The sequence below is a fragment of the Doryrhamphus excisus genome, linkage group LG8, assembly GCF_037039965.1.
Source record: "Doryrhamphus excisus strain RoL-2023G ecotype Guam linkage group LG8, RoL_Dexc_Guam_v1.1, whole genome shotgun sequence".
NCBI lineage: Eukaryota > Metazoa > Chordata > Actinopteri > Syngnathiformes > Syngnathidae > Doryrhamphus > Doryrhamphus excisus.
In genome coordinates, this window is record NC_136364.1 from 20,927,865 (window position 1) to 20,947,105 (window position 19,241).

At 39.3% G+C, this 19,241-nt stretch overlaps 5 protein-coding genes across 10 annotated transcripts in view; 3 read left to right on the plus strand and 2 right to left on the minus strand.

Annotated features, from left to right (window-relative positions):
- LOC131134585 (thiamine transporter 2-like) overlaps nt 1–19,241 on the plus strand; it is a 97,514-nt gene that overhangs the window by 31,277 nt on the left and 46,996 nt on the right. The window lies entirely within an intron of this gene.
- dnaaf1 (dynein axonemal assembly factor 1) lies at nt 77–2,938 on the plus strand. Its single transcript, XM_058079983.2, has 2 exons — nt 77–1,289; nt 2,295–2,938. The coding sequence occupies exons 1-2, from the start codon at nt 380–382 to the stop codon at nt 2,936–2,938; spliced, it is 1,554 nt and encodes a 517-aa protein (XP_057935966.2). The 5' UTR covers nt 77–379.
- LOC131134700 (tubulin alpha-1B chain-like) lies at nt 5,028–7,354 on the minus strand. Its single transcript, XM_058080239.2, has 4 exons — nt 7,190–7,354; nt 6,446–6,668; nt 6,230–6,378; nt 5,028–6,158 (listed from the first exon to the last, which is right to left on the minus strand). The coding sequence occupies exons 1-4, from the start codon at nt 7,190–7,192 to the stop codon at nt 5,178–5,180; spliced, it is 1,356 nt and encodes a 451-aa protein (XP_057936222.1). The 5' UTR covers nt 7,193–7,354; the 3' UTR covers nt 5,028–5,177.
- mffa (mitochondrial fission factor a) lies at nt 7,439–12,771 on the minus strand. 6 transcript variants are annotated; one of them, XM_058080242.2, is made up of 8 exons: nt 12,575–12,771; nt 11,406–11,623; nt 11,123–11,292; nt 10,913–11,004; nt 10,109–10,273; nt 8,563–8,619; nt 8,187–8,271; nt 7,439–8,106 (listed from the first exon to the last, which is right to left on the minus strand). In XM_058080242.2, the coding sequence occupies exons 2-8, from the start codon at nt 11,617–11,619 to the stop codon at nt 7,975–7,977; spliced, it is 915 nt and encodes a 304-aa protein (XP_057936225.1). In that variant the 5' UTR covers nt 11,620–11,623; nt 12,575–12,771; the 3' UTR covers nt 7,439–7,974. The 6 variants fall into 6 exon arrangements, with proteins under 6 accessions (XP_057936225.1, XP_057936224.1, XP_057936226.1 ...); XM_058080241.2 differs by having other exon boundaries at nt 11,111–11,292; XM_058080243.2 differs by lacking the exon at nt 10,109–10,273 and having other exon boundaries at nt 11,111–11,292.
- The window catches only part of egfem1 (EGF-like and EMI domain containing 1), a 57,433-nt gene continuing 51,463 nt past the window's right edge, over nt 13,272–19,241 (plus strand). The window contains exons 1-4 of the mRNA XM_078793019.1: nt 13,272–13,459; nt 14,077–14,211; nt 14,302–14,411; nt 14,533–14,637. Of these exons, the coding sequence (XP_078649145.1) occupies nt 13,377–13,459; nt 14,077–14,211; nt 14,302–14,411; nt 14,533–14,637 (433 nt within the window). The 5' untranslated portion in view covers nt 13,272–13,376. The remainder of the gene's footprint in view (nt 13,460–14,076; nt 14,212–14,301; nt 14,412–14,532; nt 14,638–19,241) is intronic.

Below are 19,241 nucleotides of genomic sequence, written 5' to 3' on the forward strand. Positions count from 1 at the left end.
GCTACTTTGCTATAGGTGTGCGACAGTTAAACCAGTCTGGAAAGAAACAAGTAGCAATATCCGGTTGTCAAAGCGTTACCATAATAACCAAAACAACAGTAGTCATCCCCAGAGCCGGCGTAACTGTTACATTACAACTAAAACGTTCTCAGTGTATTCCAAACGTCAACGCACGGATTATGACGGTAGGCCATGACGACATGTTGCTATGTGTACGTCAATTAAACCGATCCGATGGGAAATGTAACAACTTCCGGATGTTGTAGCGTTACCATAGAAACAAAACCGTCAACTAACATATTGAGCTATTGACTCATCGAGGAACAGCGAGTGAAGTCTCCCTTTTGGACCAGTACTATTAAAAAGAAACTTTTTAACCATGTCGCTTGTAGTTGTCACTGAAACAACCAAAGAGAAAACAACAGTTGCTGAAGTGGAATGTGCAGATAGGCAAGAAACATCTGGAGTTGCCACAGCACAGGATGGACATCAAGAAAAGAAAGAACATTCTGGACCACGGATGACCAAGACATTTTTACGGGACCACTGTAAGCAGAACAAACTCTATTCAACACCATGTCTGAATGACACCTTGTATCTCCATTACAAGGGTTTCACCACAATTGAAAATTTAGAAGAATACACAGGACTCAAATGTCTATGGCTGGAAAGCAATGGCCTGCAACAGATCGGAAACTTGGATGCACAAGTCGATCTCCGCTGCTTGTTTCTTCAGCAGAACCTCATCCACAAGCTGGAAAACCTGGACGCTCTAAAAAGATTAAACACTCTGAATGTCTCCAACAATTACATACAAACCATAGAGAACCTCTCCTGCCTTCCTCAACTTAGCACTCTTCAGATGGCCCATAACAAACTTGCAGGAGTTGAAGACATAGAGCACTTGACTCAATGTCCATCCATCAGTGTGTTGGATCTGTCTCACAACTTACTACAAGATCCGGAGATTCTTCCTGTACTTGAAGCTATGCCGGAATTACGTGTACTCACCCTGATGGGCAATGAAGTTGTAAAAAAGATCCCCAACTACAGAAAGACTCTGATTATTCGCCTCAAGCAGCTTACCTTCCTTGATGACAGGCCTGTTTTCCCCAGAGACAGAGCCTGTGCAGAGGCATGGGCGCTTGGTGGGATTGAGGAGGAACGCAGAGAGAGGGAACAATGGAACACACGAGAAAGGAGGAAAATTCAGGAAGGCTTGGAGGCCTTGGCGGTGGTTCGACAGAAAGCCCAGGAGCGACGACGCTTGAAAGAGAAACTGGAGAAAGGTAAGTACTTTTTTTTTTTTTACTTATATTTGCATTGCTTGAACTTCATAAAGTGTAGAGAAGGGGTCTCAAACTCAATTTACCTGGGGGCCACTGGAGCTAGGGTCTGGGCGAGGCTGGGCCGCATCAGATTAAAAAAAAAAAAACGCATTTATTAAAAACAGAAAAATGAATAAACTTTGCTTTGGTTCCGATTTTCTACAAGAAAAGCTCTGATAAAACATTACACTGTTATCAAATATTTTAATTTTTATTTTTCGACACAAAATAAGACCAATAATAAAGAAAATCAATCAATCAGTAATAAATATAATAAAACGGCAAATAATTAAAAATTAAGAAACCACATATAGTTGGTGGGTAGACAAATTATTTTTTTCAGATTAAAATGAACAAAGCATTATTAGAGCCCTGTAGACATGACAAAACACGACTATAGTCACATTTATACTCTTTTTATTTACAACATATTGCGCAACTGCAGGGTCTTGAGACACATGCTAACTCGCAAACTAGAGAGCTAGCGACCTAAACGGTAGCCTCCAAGTTTCTTTTAAACTTAAAAAGCCAAAAACGTACCACTTCCACACGGATAGGGAGGATAACTATTAACAGTAATTTAACCTTTTACATGAACATTAATCAAACAATTTTTTTTGCTGGGTACATGATACCGTACAGCATCCATATCAAACTTGCGCTGGCCGCACTAACATTAAACTTTCATATCAAGGTGGGGGCCTCAAACTAGTGTCATGCGGACCACATTTGGCCCACGGGCCACGTGTTTGAGACCCCTGGTGTAGAGTATGTATACTTACATTGAATAGTTTTTGTTGACCTCTATAGTGGAAGCACCAATATCAATTGTGGAGTTCATCGGTAAAAATGTTCACAAAACATATCAACTTATACTAAATGCTAATCTTTAAAAGAGGAAGAAGATGTGTCAACAGACACCTATTAAGAATAACATTACACTTTTAATAATGTGCTCTGTTTCAGGTGAGACTTGCTTCAAACCAGAAACTTCTCATCAGGAACCAGTTCCTGGGAAAACCCAAGATTTTGTCCAGGATACCCTGAATGCCCAGGAGGAGTTTATACAAAATCAAACAAGAAAGCAGCCCTGCTATGAAGATTTAGAAGAAGATACCCCAGATGATGAGGTGTATAGAGAAATGTCAGAGGAAGATGATGGTAAACAGTCAGAGAAAGGTGAGGACTACGTTCAAAGCAATGAAATAGCAAACGAGGCCACAAGAGCTTCCCTTGAAGCACTACACAATCCCGGGCCATTGGTGACCGAATTGGTGGATGCAGAGCAGCTGGAAACCATTCCTCTGACTCAACCACTACTTGTTGATGATCTGCCTGATCTGAAGGATGTGGACTCTGAGGACCTTGAACATATATCCTCTTTTGAACCGGTGTTCAGACCAAAAATAGAGGTAATCTCAGAGGTAGTTAGGAATGAGAGCATCAATTTGGCTCCAGATAAGTCATTGTTTTTGAGTGGCTCCAACAAGACAACTGATGTTCCTAAAGATTCAGCACTGATATATCAAGATAAAGATGTTGTTGAAATAGATGCAAAATCCAAAACAATATCCTGTCCAGCATACTGCTTGATAGAGGAGCTGGAATAATGACATTTAAGTACTTGAGTTGTAGTTCTGGTCACAGTAAAAGTGGCAGCGGTATATGAAACTGGAGGGTTGGTGGTTCAAAGCTTCCTTCCTTGGTTTAGATAAGTCACCCACCTCACCTCCAGTTCTGCCAACATTGTGTATAAATGTAATTTTTTTTTCTTTTAAACCACTGTAGGTCAATATCAAATCATCAAATCTAACTTTATTTGTATAGCACTTTTCCTGCAAAGACATGCAACACAAAGTGCGTCACAGAATTAAAACAATTACAATTAAAAGGAAAAAACAAAAGAAACCCCCCCCCCCACACACACACACACACTAGGCAGACATGGCATGGCACTGAGGAAACGCCACCTTTGGGGTCGTCCACACTGGGAGGAGCTGCAGGCTGTGCCATCGGAGGACCAGCACCCCCCGACTCCGACAGACGGGCGGGCGGACCCCCACATTAAAAGGGAGGAACCCCCAGCCGGCCGGGTCGAAGGGACCCAAGGATGGCACCCCCTCAGCAGACCCGACTCAGCCCCCGGTGTGGAGGACCCCCCCCCCCCCCCCGAGGAAACACTGGAGTTAAAAGCTGAAGACTAAGAGCATAAAATAGGACTAAAAAGATAAAAACATTAAAAGGGAGGAACCCCCAGCCGGCCGGGTCGAAGGGACCCAAGGATGGCACCCCCTCAGCAGACCCGACACAGCCCCCGGTGTGGAGGACCCCCCCCCCCCCCCCCCCCCGAGGAAACACTGGAGTTAAAAGCTGAAGACTAAGAGCATAAAATAGGACTAAAAAGATAAAAAAAGACTAAGAGCAAAAAAATATGACTAAAAGATAAAAACAAAACACTGGAGTTAAAAGCTGAAGACCAAGAGCATAAAATAGGACTAAAAAGATAAAAACATAACACTGGAGTTAAAAGACTAAGCATAAAATAGGACTAAAAAGAAAAAGAAAACACGAGTTAAAAGCTGAAGACTAAGAGCATAAAATAGGACTAAAAAGATAAAAACAAAACACTGGAGTTAAAAGCTGAAGACTAAGAGCAAAAAAATAGGACTAAAAAGATAAAAACAAAACACTGGAGTTAAAAGAAGACTAAGCATAAAATAGGACTAAAAAGATAAAAAAAGACTAAGAGCAAAAAAATATGACTAAAAGATAAAAACAAAACTGGAGTTAAAAGCTGAAGACCAAGAGCATAAAATAGGACTAAAAAGATAAAAACAAAACACTGGAGTTAAAAGCTGAAGACTAAGCATAAAATAGGACTAAAAAGAAAAAGAAAACACGAGTTAAAAGCTGAAGACTAAGAGCATAAAATAGGACTAAAAAGATAAAAACAAAACACTGGAGTTAAAAGCTGAAGACTAAGAGCAAAAAAATAGGACTAAAAAGATAAAAACAAAACACTGGAGTTAAAAGAAGACTAAGCATAAAATAGGACTAAAAAGATAAAAAAAGACTAAGAGCAAAAAAATATGACTAAAAGATAAAAACAAAACTGGAGTTAAAAGCTGAAGACCAAGAGCATAAAATAGGACTAAAAAGATAAAAACAAAACACTGGAGTTAAAAGCTGAAGACTAAGCATAAAATAGGACTAAAAAGAAAAAGAAAACACGAGTTAAAAGCTGAAGACTAAGAGCATAAAATAGGACAAAAAAGATAAAAACATAAGAAAAGTTTAAAAATATTAGTTAAAAACCTGATTAAAAAGGTGTGTCTTTAATCTTTTTTTTAAAAATATCAACAGTCTCCGCAGTCCTGAGGCCCTCCGGCAGGCTGTTCCTCAGGTGGGGGCTATAGTGGCTAAATGCTGCCTCACCGTGGGTTTCTGTTCTGGGTTTTGGTATAGTTAAAAGGCCAGCGCCGGAGGGGTTGATAAGGTAAAAGCAGATCAGATAAATAAAGGGCAAGGCCGTTAAGACATTTAAAAACCAGTAAGAGAATCTTAAATATATGCTGATTAATAATGCTGTCTTGCCTCAATATAACGGTTCTTTGTAAAAATGATAATTTGGCTTGATTAAAATGACTGTACCGGTCATTGTGTCCCCAATTAATGCAGTACAGAAACCCAAAATCAAAGAAGTTTCTTTGATTTGTAGAACTTTATTACATTTCTTTGGTATTAATATAAATTACATTGCAGCAAATTGGGATTTCAGTACACACAGCAAGTATTTCAGTAAGCGCAGCCAATTTGACGGTAACTCAAAAACAACTTCATTTGTGCCCATTAATATTCCTCTCCTTCCTCCTCTTCATCACCCTCTATGGAGTCTACTCCAACCTCCTCGTAATCCTTCTCCAGAGCCGCCATATCCTCTCTGGCCTCTGAGAACTCGCCCTCTTCCATACCCTCACCGACGTACCAATGAACAAAGGCACGCTTCGCATACATGAGATCAAACTTGTGGTCCAGTCGGGCCCAGGCCTCTGCAATGGCGGTAGTATTACTGAGCATGCACACGGCCCTCTGGACCTTGGCCAGATCCCCACCAGGAACCACAGTGGGTGGTTGATAATTTATACCAACCTTAAACCCAGTGGGGCACCAGTCCACAAACTGGATGGTGCGTTTGGTTTTAATGGAAACGATAGCCGCATTGACATCTTTGGGTACGACGTCGCCGCGGTACAGAAGGCAGCACGCCATGTACTTGCCGTGACGAGGGTCGCATTTCACCATCTGATTGGCTGGCTCGAAACAGGCGTTGGTGATTTCGGCGACGGTTAATTGCTCGTGGTACGCCTTCTCGGCAGAGATGACGGGAGCGTAGGTGGCGAGCGGGAAGTGGATACGAGGATATGGCACCAGGTTGGTCTGGAACTCGGTCAGATCAACATTGAGGGCACCGTCGAAGCGAAGCGAAGCCGTAATTGACGACACAATCTGACTAATTAACCGGTTTAAGTTAGTATAAGTCGGACGCTCTATGTCGAGATTCCTGCGGCAGATATCATAGATGGCTTCATTATCGACCATGAAGGCACAGTCTGAGTGCTCTAAAGTGGTGTGTGTGGTCAGGATAGAGTTATAGGGTTCTACCACAGCAGTGGACACCTGCGGAGCTGGGTAGATCGAAAACTCTAGTTTAGACTTCTTGCCGTAGTCGACGGAGAGGCGCTCCATCAACAGGGAAGTGAAACCAGAACCGGTACCACCACCAAAGCTATGGAACACCAAGAAACCTTGAAGGCCAGTGCATTGGTCGGCCTGATAAAGAGGCAGGGTTTAAAATTTGATTACTCAGGAGAGGACATTAAAGACTTTTTTTTTTTTTTTACCAGTTTACGGAGTCTGTCCAGCACCAGGTCAATGATCTCTTTGCCAATTGTGTAGTGCCCACGCGCGTAGTTGTTTGCTGCATCTTCTTTTCCAGTGATCAGCTGCTCAGGGTGGAACAGTTGTCGATAGGTTCCCGTCCGCACCTCATCTAAAAATGCAAAACATTAATATTCATTTTAAATGTACATGAACTAAACTCATGTGAGTGCTATTACCAATGACCGTGGGTTCCAGGTCCACAAAAACCGCTCTGGGGACATGCTTCCCAGCTCCGGTCTCGCTGAAAAAAGTGTTGAAGGAATCATCTCCTCCCCCGATTGTCTTATCACTGGGCATCTGTCCATCAGGCTGAATTCCATGTTCCAGACAGTAGAGCTCCCAGCAGGCATTTCCTATCTGGACACCTGCCTGGCCGACGTGCACAGAGATACACTCACGCTGTGGGAGAAAGAAAAAAAAAAAAAAAAAAGAACATTTGGCAACATTTTCACTTTATAGATTTGAATCAACAAAGAAATGTGGCAAACTATTTATAGATTTGAGTCAACTCAAAACAGACATGAAGTAAAGTCATGTGTTCCACATCAAGGAGGCTCTTTATGCATGACGAGTTAAAGACAGAGGACTGTCTGTTAATGTCTTAATGCCTTAAGATAAAAAGTCCACATTCGCCAAATGGCGGCAGACATATTTGATGTCTACACTAAACTCAAAAGGGTTAGCATATACGAACAACAATCAAAGTCAATAGTGTTTTTTATTGTTCCTTAGCTAACACAATGCATTGAAACGCAATTATATACCCAATATATGTCAAGTAAAACAATTTTGAATAAATAAAACATCACGGAGTCATAATAACTCAATTTACCTCATTAAAAATGAGTCGTAATTGCAGCCATGAAACGGTATTTCAACCGCATATATATTTACGTCAAATGTACATTTATCGTACTTACCATGATTCTTAAAACACAGTTTTTTCAGGGAAGAAAAGACCGAAGCAAGTCAGCACACGACTTTTAAGTTAGTCACGCTGAAAATGTCTGAAAATTTTCCAGCTGTGACCTTTTAAATATAGGAAGGCGGAAGTCAGCTCTTAAAGCTGATTGGTCGAATGTCACGTGATCACTCACTCTGATCCAAAGCGGTGTTTTATCATAACTCATATAGACAAATGATTATTTATTTTTTTTATATTACTGCTTTTTAGTTTGGCAAAAACAAATATACCTTTGAATCATGTCATCATGGCAAATTGTTATAAAAAGATAATTTGTTTGCATTGAAAAGCATCCATTGTGTTACCTTCATCCATAAAAAAAGCATCACATTGTCGTTTTAAGTGGTTGTAATAAACATTACAAGTTTTACTTTATAATCACAAAATACTTTCTCCATAAATATGCAATTTAATTACACACATCCACATCAAAGCTCTATGTTCTTTGGTAAACCAAGCTGTACTTTATTCATGAATGGACACATATTTACAAGTCATGCTTATTAGCATTGAAGTTTATATTTAAAAACAAAATGACAACAGAAAACTAACGAGTAAACATGAGTAAAAAAAAAACAAAAACAGAACTGTACATGAATTAAATTAACTGAAGAAAAAAATGAGCGCCACGTGCAATAGTCTATGATTGTTCCTTTGATGGCCCGAGTGCATCATCTATAATATATCACACACAGTGCACAGATATTATGTTTTGTTGGGATATTATTAAATACACATGCTTTAACGTCTCAACCACACCCAGGTGTTGACCAGCCAGAACGCTACGGTGACCGAGTATAGGATCATCTCCCGTTTTGCTCGTTCTTTACTCTCCTCCTCGAGAAGTTGGAGTCTTCGATTCAACTTGATAAGCTGCAAATGAAAGAATACGTTTTCTCAATCACAGTTGTCGCCACAAAACACGGTAAAAATATTTGAGCCAAAAATCTGACCTGTCGTCGAAGTGTTGCCGCATCCACGACGGTCATGTCATCAGAGCCCCCGTCCAGAGAAGCTTCATATGTTGACAATGCCATCCTTAAATGACAGAAAATCAATGACATTTATTAAGTTTTCATATAGCTCGCATAAAATACTACATGCAATGTCAAAGTATTTGTTTATACACTAACAACAAAAGGTTTGGACATACTTCCTCATGCTATTGAATGATAAAGTGTGTCCGAACTTTTGGTTGGTAGCGTACTTCAAGACTAAATTCCATCTCTTGGCCTCAGTAGGTAGTTAGTTTGGTAGGCAAGTAGGTAGGAAAGAGTGAGTCAAAGAAAAGAGGAACAAAATGACAATTTGAGTGCTACTGGGTATTACCTGGATTCATTCAGGGGGTTGGAGCTTGAAGCTGACCCCCCTCGCAGTGACGGTTTTCTACAGGAGGTGAGGAAATACGGGTTTGGGAGAAGGGGGGAAAAATAAGAGGTAGAAGTCGCAAGTAGCATAACGCTATAAACATGCACAAACAAGAGGGATAGCCTTTGTAGCAAAGGCTCATTTAGCCAATACAAATCAGATATGCTGGTGACAATTTTGAAGTTTTAGTTTTAATCTGTAAAACAGATGAGATGATGGTAATAGTAAGAATACAAATGTTTTTTTTATTTGTTTAGTGAACTCTTATTTTAGTGTTAATGGACATAATATTAATATGGTTAGTATGAGTTATCCAAACTACAACAACTACTTACAATTAGCTCTATGATTAAGAGAATATTCTCAATAATTGTCCGTCCTAGAATATATTTAACTACAAAGTGAAACAGGCTAAAATTATTGGACCAATTGCGCATTTTGCTTTCTAAAAATAAGCCAGAGGTTCCAAAAGCAATGTCAACTGATATTGGGATAAAAATAACTGGTTCATATTGGTATTGGTTTTTCAAATGATAATGACATTAATGCGTGAGTGATGTTTTGTAAATACAAAAAATGTGACAAGGGAGTATGACATCTTCCTTAATACCTGTAATTTAATATCACAACTGTAATATCAACTTGTTGATAGGAGAATGTATTATTTTAGGTGCTGCTGCGACACAATGTTTAAAATAAATTTACCACTTTTTCTCTAGCTTTCACTGCATAATGAGTTATTTGTCTAATTTTGCACAGTGCGGTGTTTATTTGTGACATCACAGCTTTCTTAAATCATTGATTCATTTGTGACATCAGCAAAACAAACGTTATATGTTCATTTGTTACACAAGATGTGACCTGACAGTTTGAGGTTAGAGCTGCTACCAATATCGATATTGATTTATATCAGTGCTAGACATTATCAGTATGTCTGATATATCGGTAAGTGAGACAATATCGAGCATTTCTACTTGGGGGAAGGGGTGGCATGTCAAGGATGAGAATAGCAATTGTGTTAACTTCCAAAACAAAGAAGCATACAAAGTAGGCCCTCAAACAATTTTACTAACACAGAGGGCGATCTTGCAAAACTGGTGCATCAGAGTCAGAACAGAAAATGTCACCATTCCGCCCCTGCAGCATGAAAGGGTTTGATAGTAAATGACGGTGGTTGCATTGATTGAAAAGGTCAGCAGACTGAATTATATTATTTCTACCCATTTTCAAGTCGCAAAAGGGTCCATTTTCAATTGGTGAGAGGAATAAGGAGTTGACTAGTTTAATTTAACAATTAACAATACTATCGCACATTGTGGCTGTGGGGTGGCAAACATATTTAGGAACCTCTGACTTAGATCGGTAGACATTAAAAAAAAAAAAAACACTTAAAATTTGTCCTCAAGTGTGCTTGGCTGGTAGAAAAAAAAAACGGCACCCGACTTTAAGCTTTTAACAAAATCTCTTCTCACGGCCGTATGAGAGATTGTGGCAATTAAGAGGTCACCTGCGAGGGTTTTCATCCAAGACCTCGAGGACCTGCTGGTAGGCCCGACGTGTAGTGGACTGGAGGAAAGATAAAACACCACTAGCGCTGTACAGGTTGTGTTCTTCTTCAGCCACAGTGGGAGGGGAGCGGGAGTGAAGAGTGACTTGCGGGGATGGTGTTGGACTGCTCGGATGCAAGCATTAAGAGCAGCCAATTTAGAAAAAAAATGAAAGGGGAATGGGACAGATGAAGAGAGAAGGGAACAAGGGAAGAAGGGACAGAAGTAAGGAGAAGGAACTATGCCCAAATTTGTAAATGTTGCAAATGAATAGTGCTTGATTGCTCGACAAGGCTAGAGAAGGATTTAGCCACATACAAAGCAAAAAAAAAAAAAAAAAAGCAAAAACAGCCATGGGAACAAGACATAACCTGAACAAATTATTCACATCTTTAATATAGAACCTTTCACATGCTTCATTCAATGTAAAAACAAGTGTTTTGTTTTAGCAACTGCACCTCAAAGAGCCCATACAAATCTCTAACTACTAACATAAAGCAGAAGCTACAAGAAAAAGACACGAAAAAAGATAAAATAGGTAATATATAATGTCAAAATGTGTGCATTTTTTCATATTAATTAGTAGCAATTAATATTAATTGTTAACTCAGTAGTGACAGCATGCAAATACAGATGTTTACAAGCTGGGATTGAAGATAATCTCTCAAAACGAAAAGCATAGAAATGAGCAGTAAAAAAGATGAAGCATGCAGAGGATAAGAAGACTCAAGTACCAGTTCCTGCATGGCTGAACATATACTCACGAAGAATCGCTATGCATCAGTTGGCTGCTATGACGGACGGCTGCATTCTCACTCGCCGAGCGTTCTCGCCTCAATCGCCCTTGGGGCCGCAGCTATGTGAAATAATGACAAGTGATTTATCCCTTGCAGAGATTAACAGGAAATAATGATCATTTTATTTGGGGATTTTACACACTATAATGGAACAGCATTGATTACTTTATCACTCACCACGGCTTCACTTTCTGGAGTTGCTCTTTGCTCCTCCTCCAAGAAGTCGAGAGGCCGCTCATTGAGCGTGAGTACTCTGGGCGGGGTCTTCAGGGACAAAGCTTCTAACGGTGTCGACTGGATTAAATCTAGGTCTCTCGGCCTTGGGAATTGGGTGTCAGCACTGTCTCCTGATATAAAATGAAAGCATGACAGAATACTGTAAGAGCAATTGTTAGAACTGTAAAAAAAACAGCTGTTACATTTACACATAGCCACAAAAACAATCAGATTATACACTGACCTGAGATAAGAATTCTTTCCGGAACTTGCATTATTACACTTTGTGGAATCTGCTGTGGGCCAACAGTGGGGTCCTCCTGGGCTTGTGGAGCCACTCTGAGCATCTCAGGGATGCGCATCCTTTGGCTGATTCCCTCCGTGTACTCCAGGTCGTAGTGGATACGGTTCATCTCTGCCATCTCGGCGATGGGGGACGGGAATGTTGCACCACTCATTTGGCTGCACAATAATAAGAAACTATTACTTATCGTGCGGTATGGTTTGTGTTCACGTTTGTGTTTTTGTCAGCAGACCAGATAATGCTCTGAGTTGAGCATATGGCAATTTTTTTAACAGCTGAAATGTAACAAAATATAAATTGCATAAAGACAGCATTTGCAGCAAACGCATGAAGATGACATTTCCGATGACTTCTGTACATTTTACAGTTATTTTTCGATAATATCCCTGTAGCTTTCTGTCGGTGTTATGCATCACTTGGTGACATCATGTCCAGTATTTTCTACATTTGCCTCACTCAGAACTGTTTGGTCCTGAAGGATGTTCATCAAACTTCATCAAACCAGTTAGATACAACCAGACCAAAAATGACTAGTGTGAACACACCCTAAGAGCACATTGGTGACATTTAAAGGAAAAAAAAACAATCACATGCTGAGTGATAACCCATGACTTTGTGTATCAGTGCAGTACACACATACGTGAAATGCCACATTTTTCAATGTTCATGCAATAAAACGAATCCTAACTGATTGTAAAAGTACCAGATGGAGGAGTAGGATTTAATAAGCTTTGCTTCTTCCTACTCCTTTTGGACATGTGGAACTGTGAATTGATTATATGATGCACTCAATTGTAATCTGATGCATGATAAAATGAAATAAAACCATTACCATTATCATTAATCTACATGGAATGGGTGTTTATTTATGGGTTATTTTTACATGGTTGTCAAGTAGCACCTCTCAAGTCATGCGTCTGCACATTAGCATTAGCGGTCACCCTCAAACTTGTCCAAACTAGCATACAGGACTATTTGCAACAAACGCGATTAAACTGACGCTCTGTGTTGTTGTGTAGTAAATGTTTCGAGCATCTGACATTGAGAAAAAGACGCTACCCAACCATGTAGCATTAGCTTCCCTGAAAGAGTTGGAGCTTGTTTCTCACCTTGTGTTCTCTTTCTGAAGGTAGCCGCGTCAACGGAAATGTCTCTAATCAGATATCCAGTGTCAAAATTAAATGCTTTAATTTCACCCCAAAAAATATGAGACAAAATAAAGAATTGTAAAAGGCGGGAGCTGCCAAACGTGTTATTGTCAGAGAGGAACCTCCTCTCATCCGCGTTTGTGCTCAGTAAGACAGGAAAGAACATATTTTCGCAGGAAGTGACGTCATGGAGACGACCGCTCAAATTAAAAGCAGTAACGTTTACAATTTACCGTCAAACATTTTACGTATAATTTTACGACATTTAATACACGTGCACAATAGTGCGAGATCACATTGCCTTTGGGATGTTCGTTGTTATAATACAATTAAAATAAAGTTTTATTTAAGCATACACTGCAATGTAGCGGTGCAATATTTGTCGAAGCAATAAAACAAGTATATTCACATAATGACATAAACTGCAGTGTCTCAATTTCAGATGACTACTATAGCTTATAAATGTGACTTTATTTTATTTAAAAACTGCATACAAAACCTACGGAACACGGCTAAAGTCACAATACCCAAACGTTAGAAGAGTAAGCCCCTGTGTGACTGTGGGTGGTGCGTTCAGGCGCCGCCACTAAAACCTGTTGACATCAGACGTCGAACCTTCATCTTCTCAAGTCGGGACCTCAGTACGGACGGATTTGCTAGCACCACCTTTGAAGAGTCATGTCAGAATGTTCTTCATTTGATGGACCCCGAGGCTTCACAGCGACTTTTTGATGATATATCCGCTTCCTAACTGGTAGAAAATATGTTCACAGACTTTGTCATTTTGTGTGTGATTTTATTCGATGCCTCGCACCTCGGTTCATCATTGGAATTACGTCTTGGCATGTAAGTACACAGTTTTAAAACCTAATGCATTGTATACGTACAATGTACATTATTACTAATTACTTAGTCATTTATTTCCCTTTTAGTTGAGCCCATGTCCACTAGGGGTCGCACTTTCCAGTACCCTTAAATAAAGAAATTAGCTTTTTAAATTGCAGGCTGTTGTATACATTTTAGCAGAATGCACGTTTATTTTGTTTCTTTTACTTTTTATTTTATTTATTTATTTATTTTTAATTTTTCTATTTATTTAATTATTTATTTCCTTTTATTTATTTATTTATTATTTTAATTTAAAACTCGTCTGCTGGGGCTAAGTTTGATTATAAGTAAAGCAAAAATTGAATTGGAGACATATGGACTAAATTAGGTGTATTTGACAACCATTGACTATATAATATTTATAGAGGGCATTTTTCAAAATTAAATTATGTGGAGTTCATATTTTATTTGTATCTTATACGGACATTGCACTTTGCAAAGATTTGTAATTATGTTGATGCTGAATTATGATGAATAATGATGAATGTGTAGGTTCACTCTTTTGCGAATGGTATCAACTAAAAGGCTTTTTATTTGATGTGTCTGTCTGTATTGCTGGTGCTTCATGTACACAGGTCTAATGTTTGCGCTGACCGGGAGATGTCTATTTTGGTGGCCCCTCAGCCTTGTGTTCAGGCTTTTACGCGCATGGTGAAGGTGTGGAGGCAGGACTGCACAGGCCACAGATGGTGTATGGGTTTTGAGAGAAGGTGAGATCAACTCTACTTTCTCCACCGATGCATAATTTTTCATCCTTGTGGTAAAACGTAACCACTACTGAATGACATTTTCCTCCATAGGACAACATACTACACAACGTACAGACAGATGTACAGGACAGATGTCCATACAGTTTTGAAGTGTTGCCCTGGCTGGACTCAAAGGGATGGAGAATCAGGCTGTCTGCATAGTGGGTATTAGCATTTTAATATCAGCCTGTTATGCATAGCGGGCAGGTTTTGACATGTGTTTTCCAGCTAGCTATAACTTCCCTACAGTCAAAGATTATTCATTATAAGTCATTCCTACAGGGGTATGCAGTGCCAATATGTGTTTTAATGGAGGTCAATGTGCAGAAAATGGAGATGACATCTGCCATTGTGCAGAAGGCTTCAAAGGGTCAAGATGCCAGTATGGTAAGTGTCTATCTAATGGTAATGGTTTACTTCAGGGGTCTCAAACTCAATTTTCTTGGGGTCCACTGGAGCTCGGGTGTGGGTGAGACTGGGCCGCATCAGGTTTTCAAAAAAAAAACAAAAAAAACGCATTTATTAAAAACAATTTTTTTTAAAAAACTTTGCTTTGGTTCCGATTTTCTACAATAAAAGCTCTGATAAAACATTCCACTGTTCTCAAATATCTTACTTTTTATTTTTTTACACAAAATAAGATGAAAAATAAACAAACAAATCAAGAATAAAGAAAAATAAATAAATAAATATAATAATAATAATAATAATAATAAATAAAGAATAAAGAAAATCAATCAATCAGTAATAAATAAATATAATAATAATAATAATAAAACATCAAATAATAAAAACTTAAGAAACCACATATAGTTGGTGTGTAGACAAATTATTTTTTTCAGATTAAAATTAACAAAGCATTATAGAGCCCTGTAGACATGACAAAACACGACTATAGTCACATTTATACTCTTTTTATTTACAACATATTGCGCAACTGCAGGGTCTTGAGACACATGCTAACTCGCAAACTAGAGAGCTAGCGACCTAAACGGTAGCCTTCAAGTTATTTCCTTTAAACTTAAATAGCCCAAAACTTACCACTTCCACACGGATAGGGAGGATAACTATTAACAGTTATTTAACCTTTAACATGAACATTAATCAAACGTAATAATTTTTTCTGGGTACATGATACCAAACAGCATCCATATCAAACATTAAACTTTCATATCAAAGCGGGGGCCTCAAACTAGCGTCCTGCGGGCCACATTTGGCCCGCGGGCCGCATGTTTGAGACCCCTGGTTTACTTTATTTCAAACATGCATACAGAGTTCCAGTACTTTGAAGTACATTGCATGTTGTGTGTATTCACTTAAAAAGAATGAAAGAACCTGTGTGGTTCATCCACTAGTAGATGTTGGTCGTTATTTTGCTAGCATTGCTTAGTGAGTATTTGAGCTTCTTAATAGGCCAACGTGTTGCTAAAGCTTCAGGATGTCTGCTTTGAATCTGCTTGTAGCTTTGATTACGAGGATGCTCTGTGGGGTCTCTTTGCAGTTAAATGGTGTAGAAGTTCTCTTTGGGAGCCGTGGCTCACTTTGAAAGTTCTGCTTTAACTGTTAAGCCTTTCTCATAGTAAAATGTGCAGTGGTTGCACTACGTATTATAATAATCTAGAGAACTTTTCGGGGCTAGTTTGGGACTGTAACTCCAGATCCTATTTGAGCCATTAAAAGGATTTTCCTGTGCATCTTGTCTGGGCATTCACCATTAAAGTGTGTTCTTCCTGTTGTTCATTAATAATACAGGACTAGTTGAGGGAGCGTGACCCATCCTCGGTTTCTGAGGAAGGTCTTGCCTTAAAAACTGACCATGTTCTTGCTACAACATGTCACAAGCATGTGTCGTTTGTTCGAGGCAGATGTCCGCCGTGTGTGGTTTGACCTCAACTATTTGCTTTTCACACCTTGGTGTGACAAATTGGATCAGAAAGAGACGGTTTCTTTTTCGCACTTCTTATGCTTGCAATCCACGTCAGTGAAAAAGCACTTCTTGGTTTTCTGTAACCATAACATATTTTTCTTCTCTCACTTCACGAGACAGATTTATGCTCCCGTCTGCAAAAGTCATCATAGAAGGAATGATTTTGCAATACTTTTTTTTTCAAGTGCGGTTGCAAGAAATACAGTAGTTATAACAGTAGTTATGAATATAATAATGATATTTTTGAAGACAAGCGGTATAGATAAAAGATGTATGGATCAATGCAGAAAACATTTTGAAAGTCATAAATAATGCTAATGGTTACTTTTACTTTCTTTGAGTACATGATTACTGACAAAGACACGGTGTGACAGCGAGATAAACACTGACACCACCAACCCAGGCAATATTTTGCTAAAAATATTCAACACGAACCAAAGAACACACTAAGCGGGACGTACGCTAACTGAGGTTAAATTGCGATTTGCAGTTGTAGTTTTTGGGCTGCACTGTGGTCTAGTGGTTAGCGCGCAGACCTCACAGCTAGGAGACCTGAGTTCAATTCCACCCTCGGATATCTCTGTGTGGAGTTTACATGTTCTCCCCGTGCATGCGTGGGTTTTCTCCGGGTACTCCGGTTTCCTCCCACATTCCAAAAACATAATCAGTAAAAAATGAATGAATGCAATAAATCAAACACACCTGTTCTTTATATACAGTGTGTACGTACACAGCAACCTGTCCCGAGCATGCTCATACGCTACTAAAACAGAAATGTTTTCCAGAAATTAAATCAGAACGCAGCTACTTGTTGTTCTTGTTGTTCTCCCTGCTTACTACAACACAAATGACAACGATGAAATAAAACCACAACTGGTCTCAAGTTGCATACCAAGCTTTAAATCTTTTAAGCACTTAAAACCACATCACAATCCCTGGGACAATTATGTTATAACTCATACAGTAAATGAGAATTTTCCTAATTCATGCCAGTCACATATTTCAGTATAAATCATTGTCTCCTCTTATTTGAGAATGAATGTTGTCTCGAGAGCTTCAAAAACAGCGACCCTGGTATAAAGGGGTTTATGTGATGCAAAGTGACAGGAAAGGTATACAAAACTGTGGTGAGACCAGCCATGTTGTTTGGTCTGGAGACATTGCCACTGAGGAAAAGACAGGAAGCAGAACTGGAGGTAGCAGAGATGAGGATGAATTAACAAAGCATTATTAGAGCCCTGTAGACATGACAAAACACGACTCTAGTCACATTTATATATTTTTTATTTACAACATATTGCGCAACTGCAGGGTCTTGAGACACATGCTAACTCGCAAACTAGAGAGCTAGCGACCTAAACGGTAGCCTTCAAGTTATTTCCTTTAAACTTAAATAGCCAAAAACGTACCACTTCCACACGGATAGAGAGGATAACTATTAACAGTTATTTAACCTTTAACATGAACATTAATCAAACGTAATAATTTTTTCTGGGTACATGATACCAAACAGCATCCATATCAAACTTGCGTGGGCCGCACTAACGGTCCTTAAACTAGTGTCCTGCGGGCCACATTTGGCCCGCGGGCCACGCGTTTGAGACCCCTGGTTTACTTTGTTTCGAACATGCACACAGAGTCACAGAGTCACCTGGTTAAGACACTATCGACTCCCATTGCACAAAATCCTTGAAAATCCTCAACACAATGTACTTCGGTAAACACACTGAAAATGCCTGTGATGTGCTTTTGCACATGCATGTCACTTCCTGGATGCTTTGCGTTCACATTGACAAGTCACTTTTTTTTGGTAGTGTGAACAACACATAAAAAACACAAATTCGGCATCATGCATGCTGAGTGAACATAGCCTATGTATTAAAAAATAAAGGGACTTACGTTATTATTAACGATTGAGTATTGTTATCGTGGCAATCTTATGGTTCCAGCTGTCTTAACGTGTTGGAATTCAGTTCTTTCTCAATGCCTGTATGGTGCATTTATACTCTCCGTGGGCGACCTTGGTTCAAAACCCCATCACTGCACATATTTACCATCCAAAAGTCTGTAACAGATTGTTCAGAGCCTCGAGGAGTCAAAAGCATTGTAGGACCCAGTTAACACAAGGCTTCCTCTTGGACTTAATGGCAGCCATATGGAAGGGAAGTTGTCACACACTTAACAAGTACAAGCTTATCTCTACGAATGCATGAATGCACCGCAAGTTTTGCAGATTTACGGTGAGAAGGTTACAGTTAATGGCCCGCGTGACCGATCTCTGTTCCCTGAAGGTTAGTGTACTCAGTTTGATTTGAGAGTGATCAAATACAGTTTTGTATTGTGCTGGTTAATGTACAGTACTGTATGTACAGTATGTTTATGTAATGTTTACATTCCATAAATGGCACCAGCATAAGTCAATTATTTACATTTCTACGAATACACAATAAAACCCTTACTTTCAACTGATTTTGTACAATTTTGGATATCTGTTTAATGGCTTATAGGTCTGCTTCCTGAATACCTCGGGGTTGTTTTTGGTGGAGGAAGAGTAGACATCCTTTGAGAAACTCTGAAGGCACTGCACAGTAAAGAACAAGTTACGCCAGTATGACTTTATGAGATAAGCAGGGATCTGGAATCAGTTTGTCTGTGGAGAACATCGAGCATTTAAGCAGCTGTGTGTTGTTCGTGTTCCTGGATGGGAAACTGTTATCATCCCTATTCATAAATCAGATTCACAACAGCACTTTCCAGTCGACTCGAGAATGAAAATGCATTCATTTGCATTTAGACCAGTGGTCCACGTGTTGTGAGATGCAACTATTCAGTTATTTAAAGTTACATGCAGTAATGTGCGAATGTGTCAAAGAAAAGAGGTCAAGGACGTGGATTGGGGACCATAGGGTCTCAGGATTAAATCCTGAGGTACAACTTGCGTTGGAAGATGCATGGATAGAAATTACAAAAATAAACACACACGCCAACATAAGCTTGCCTTGTTGCTGTACATTAGGTTTCGATGCTGCAGTGTGATACACCACCTTCGCAAATTATTAACGTT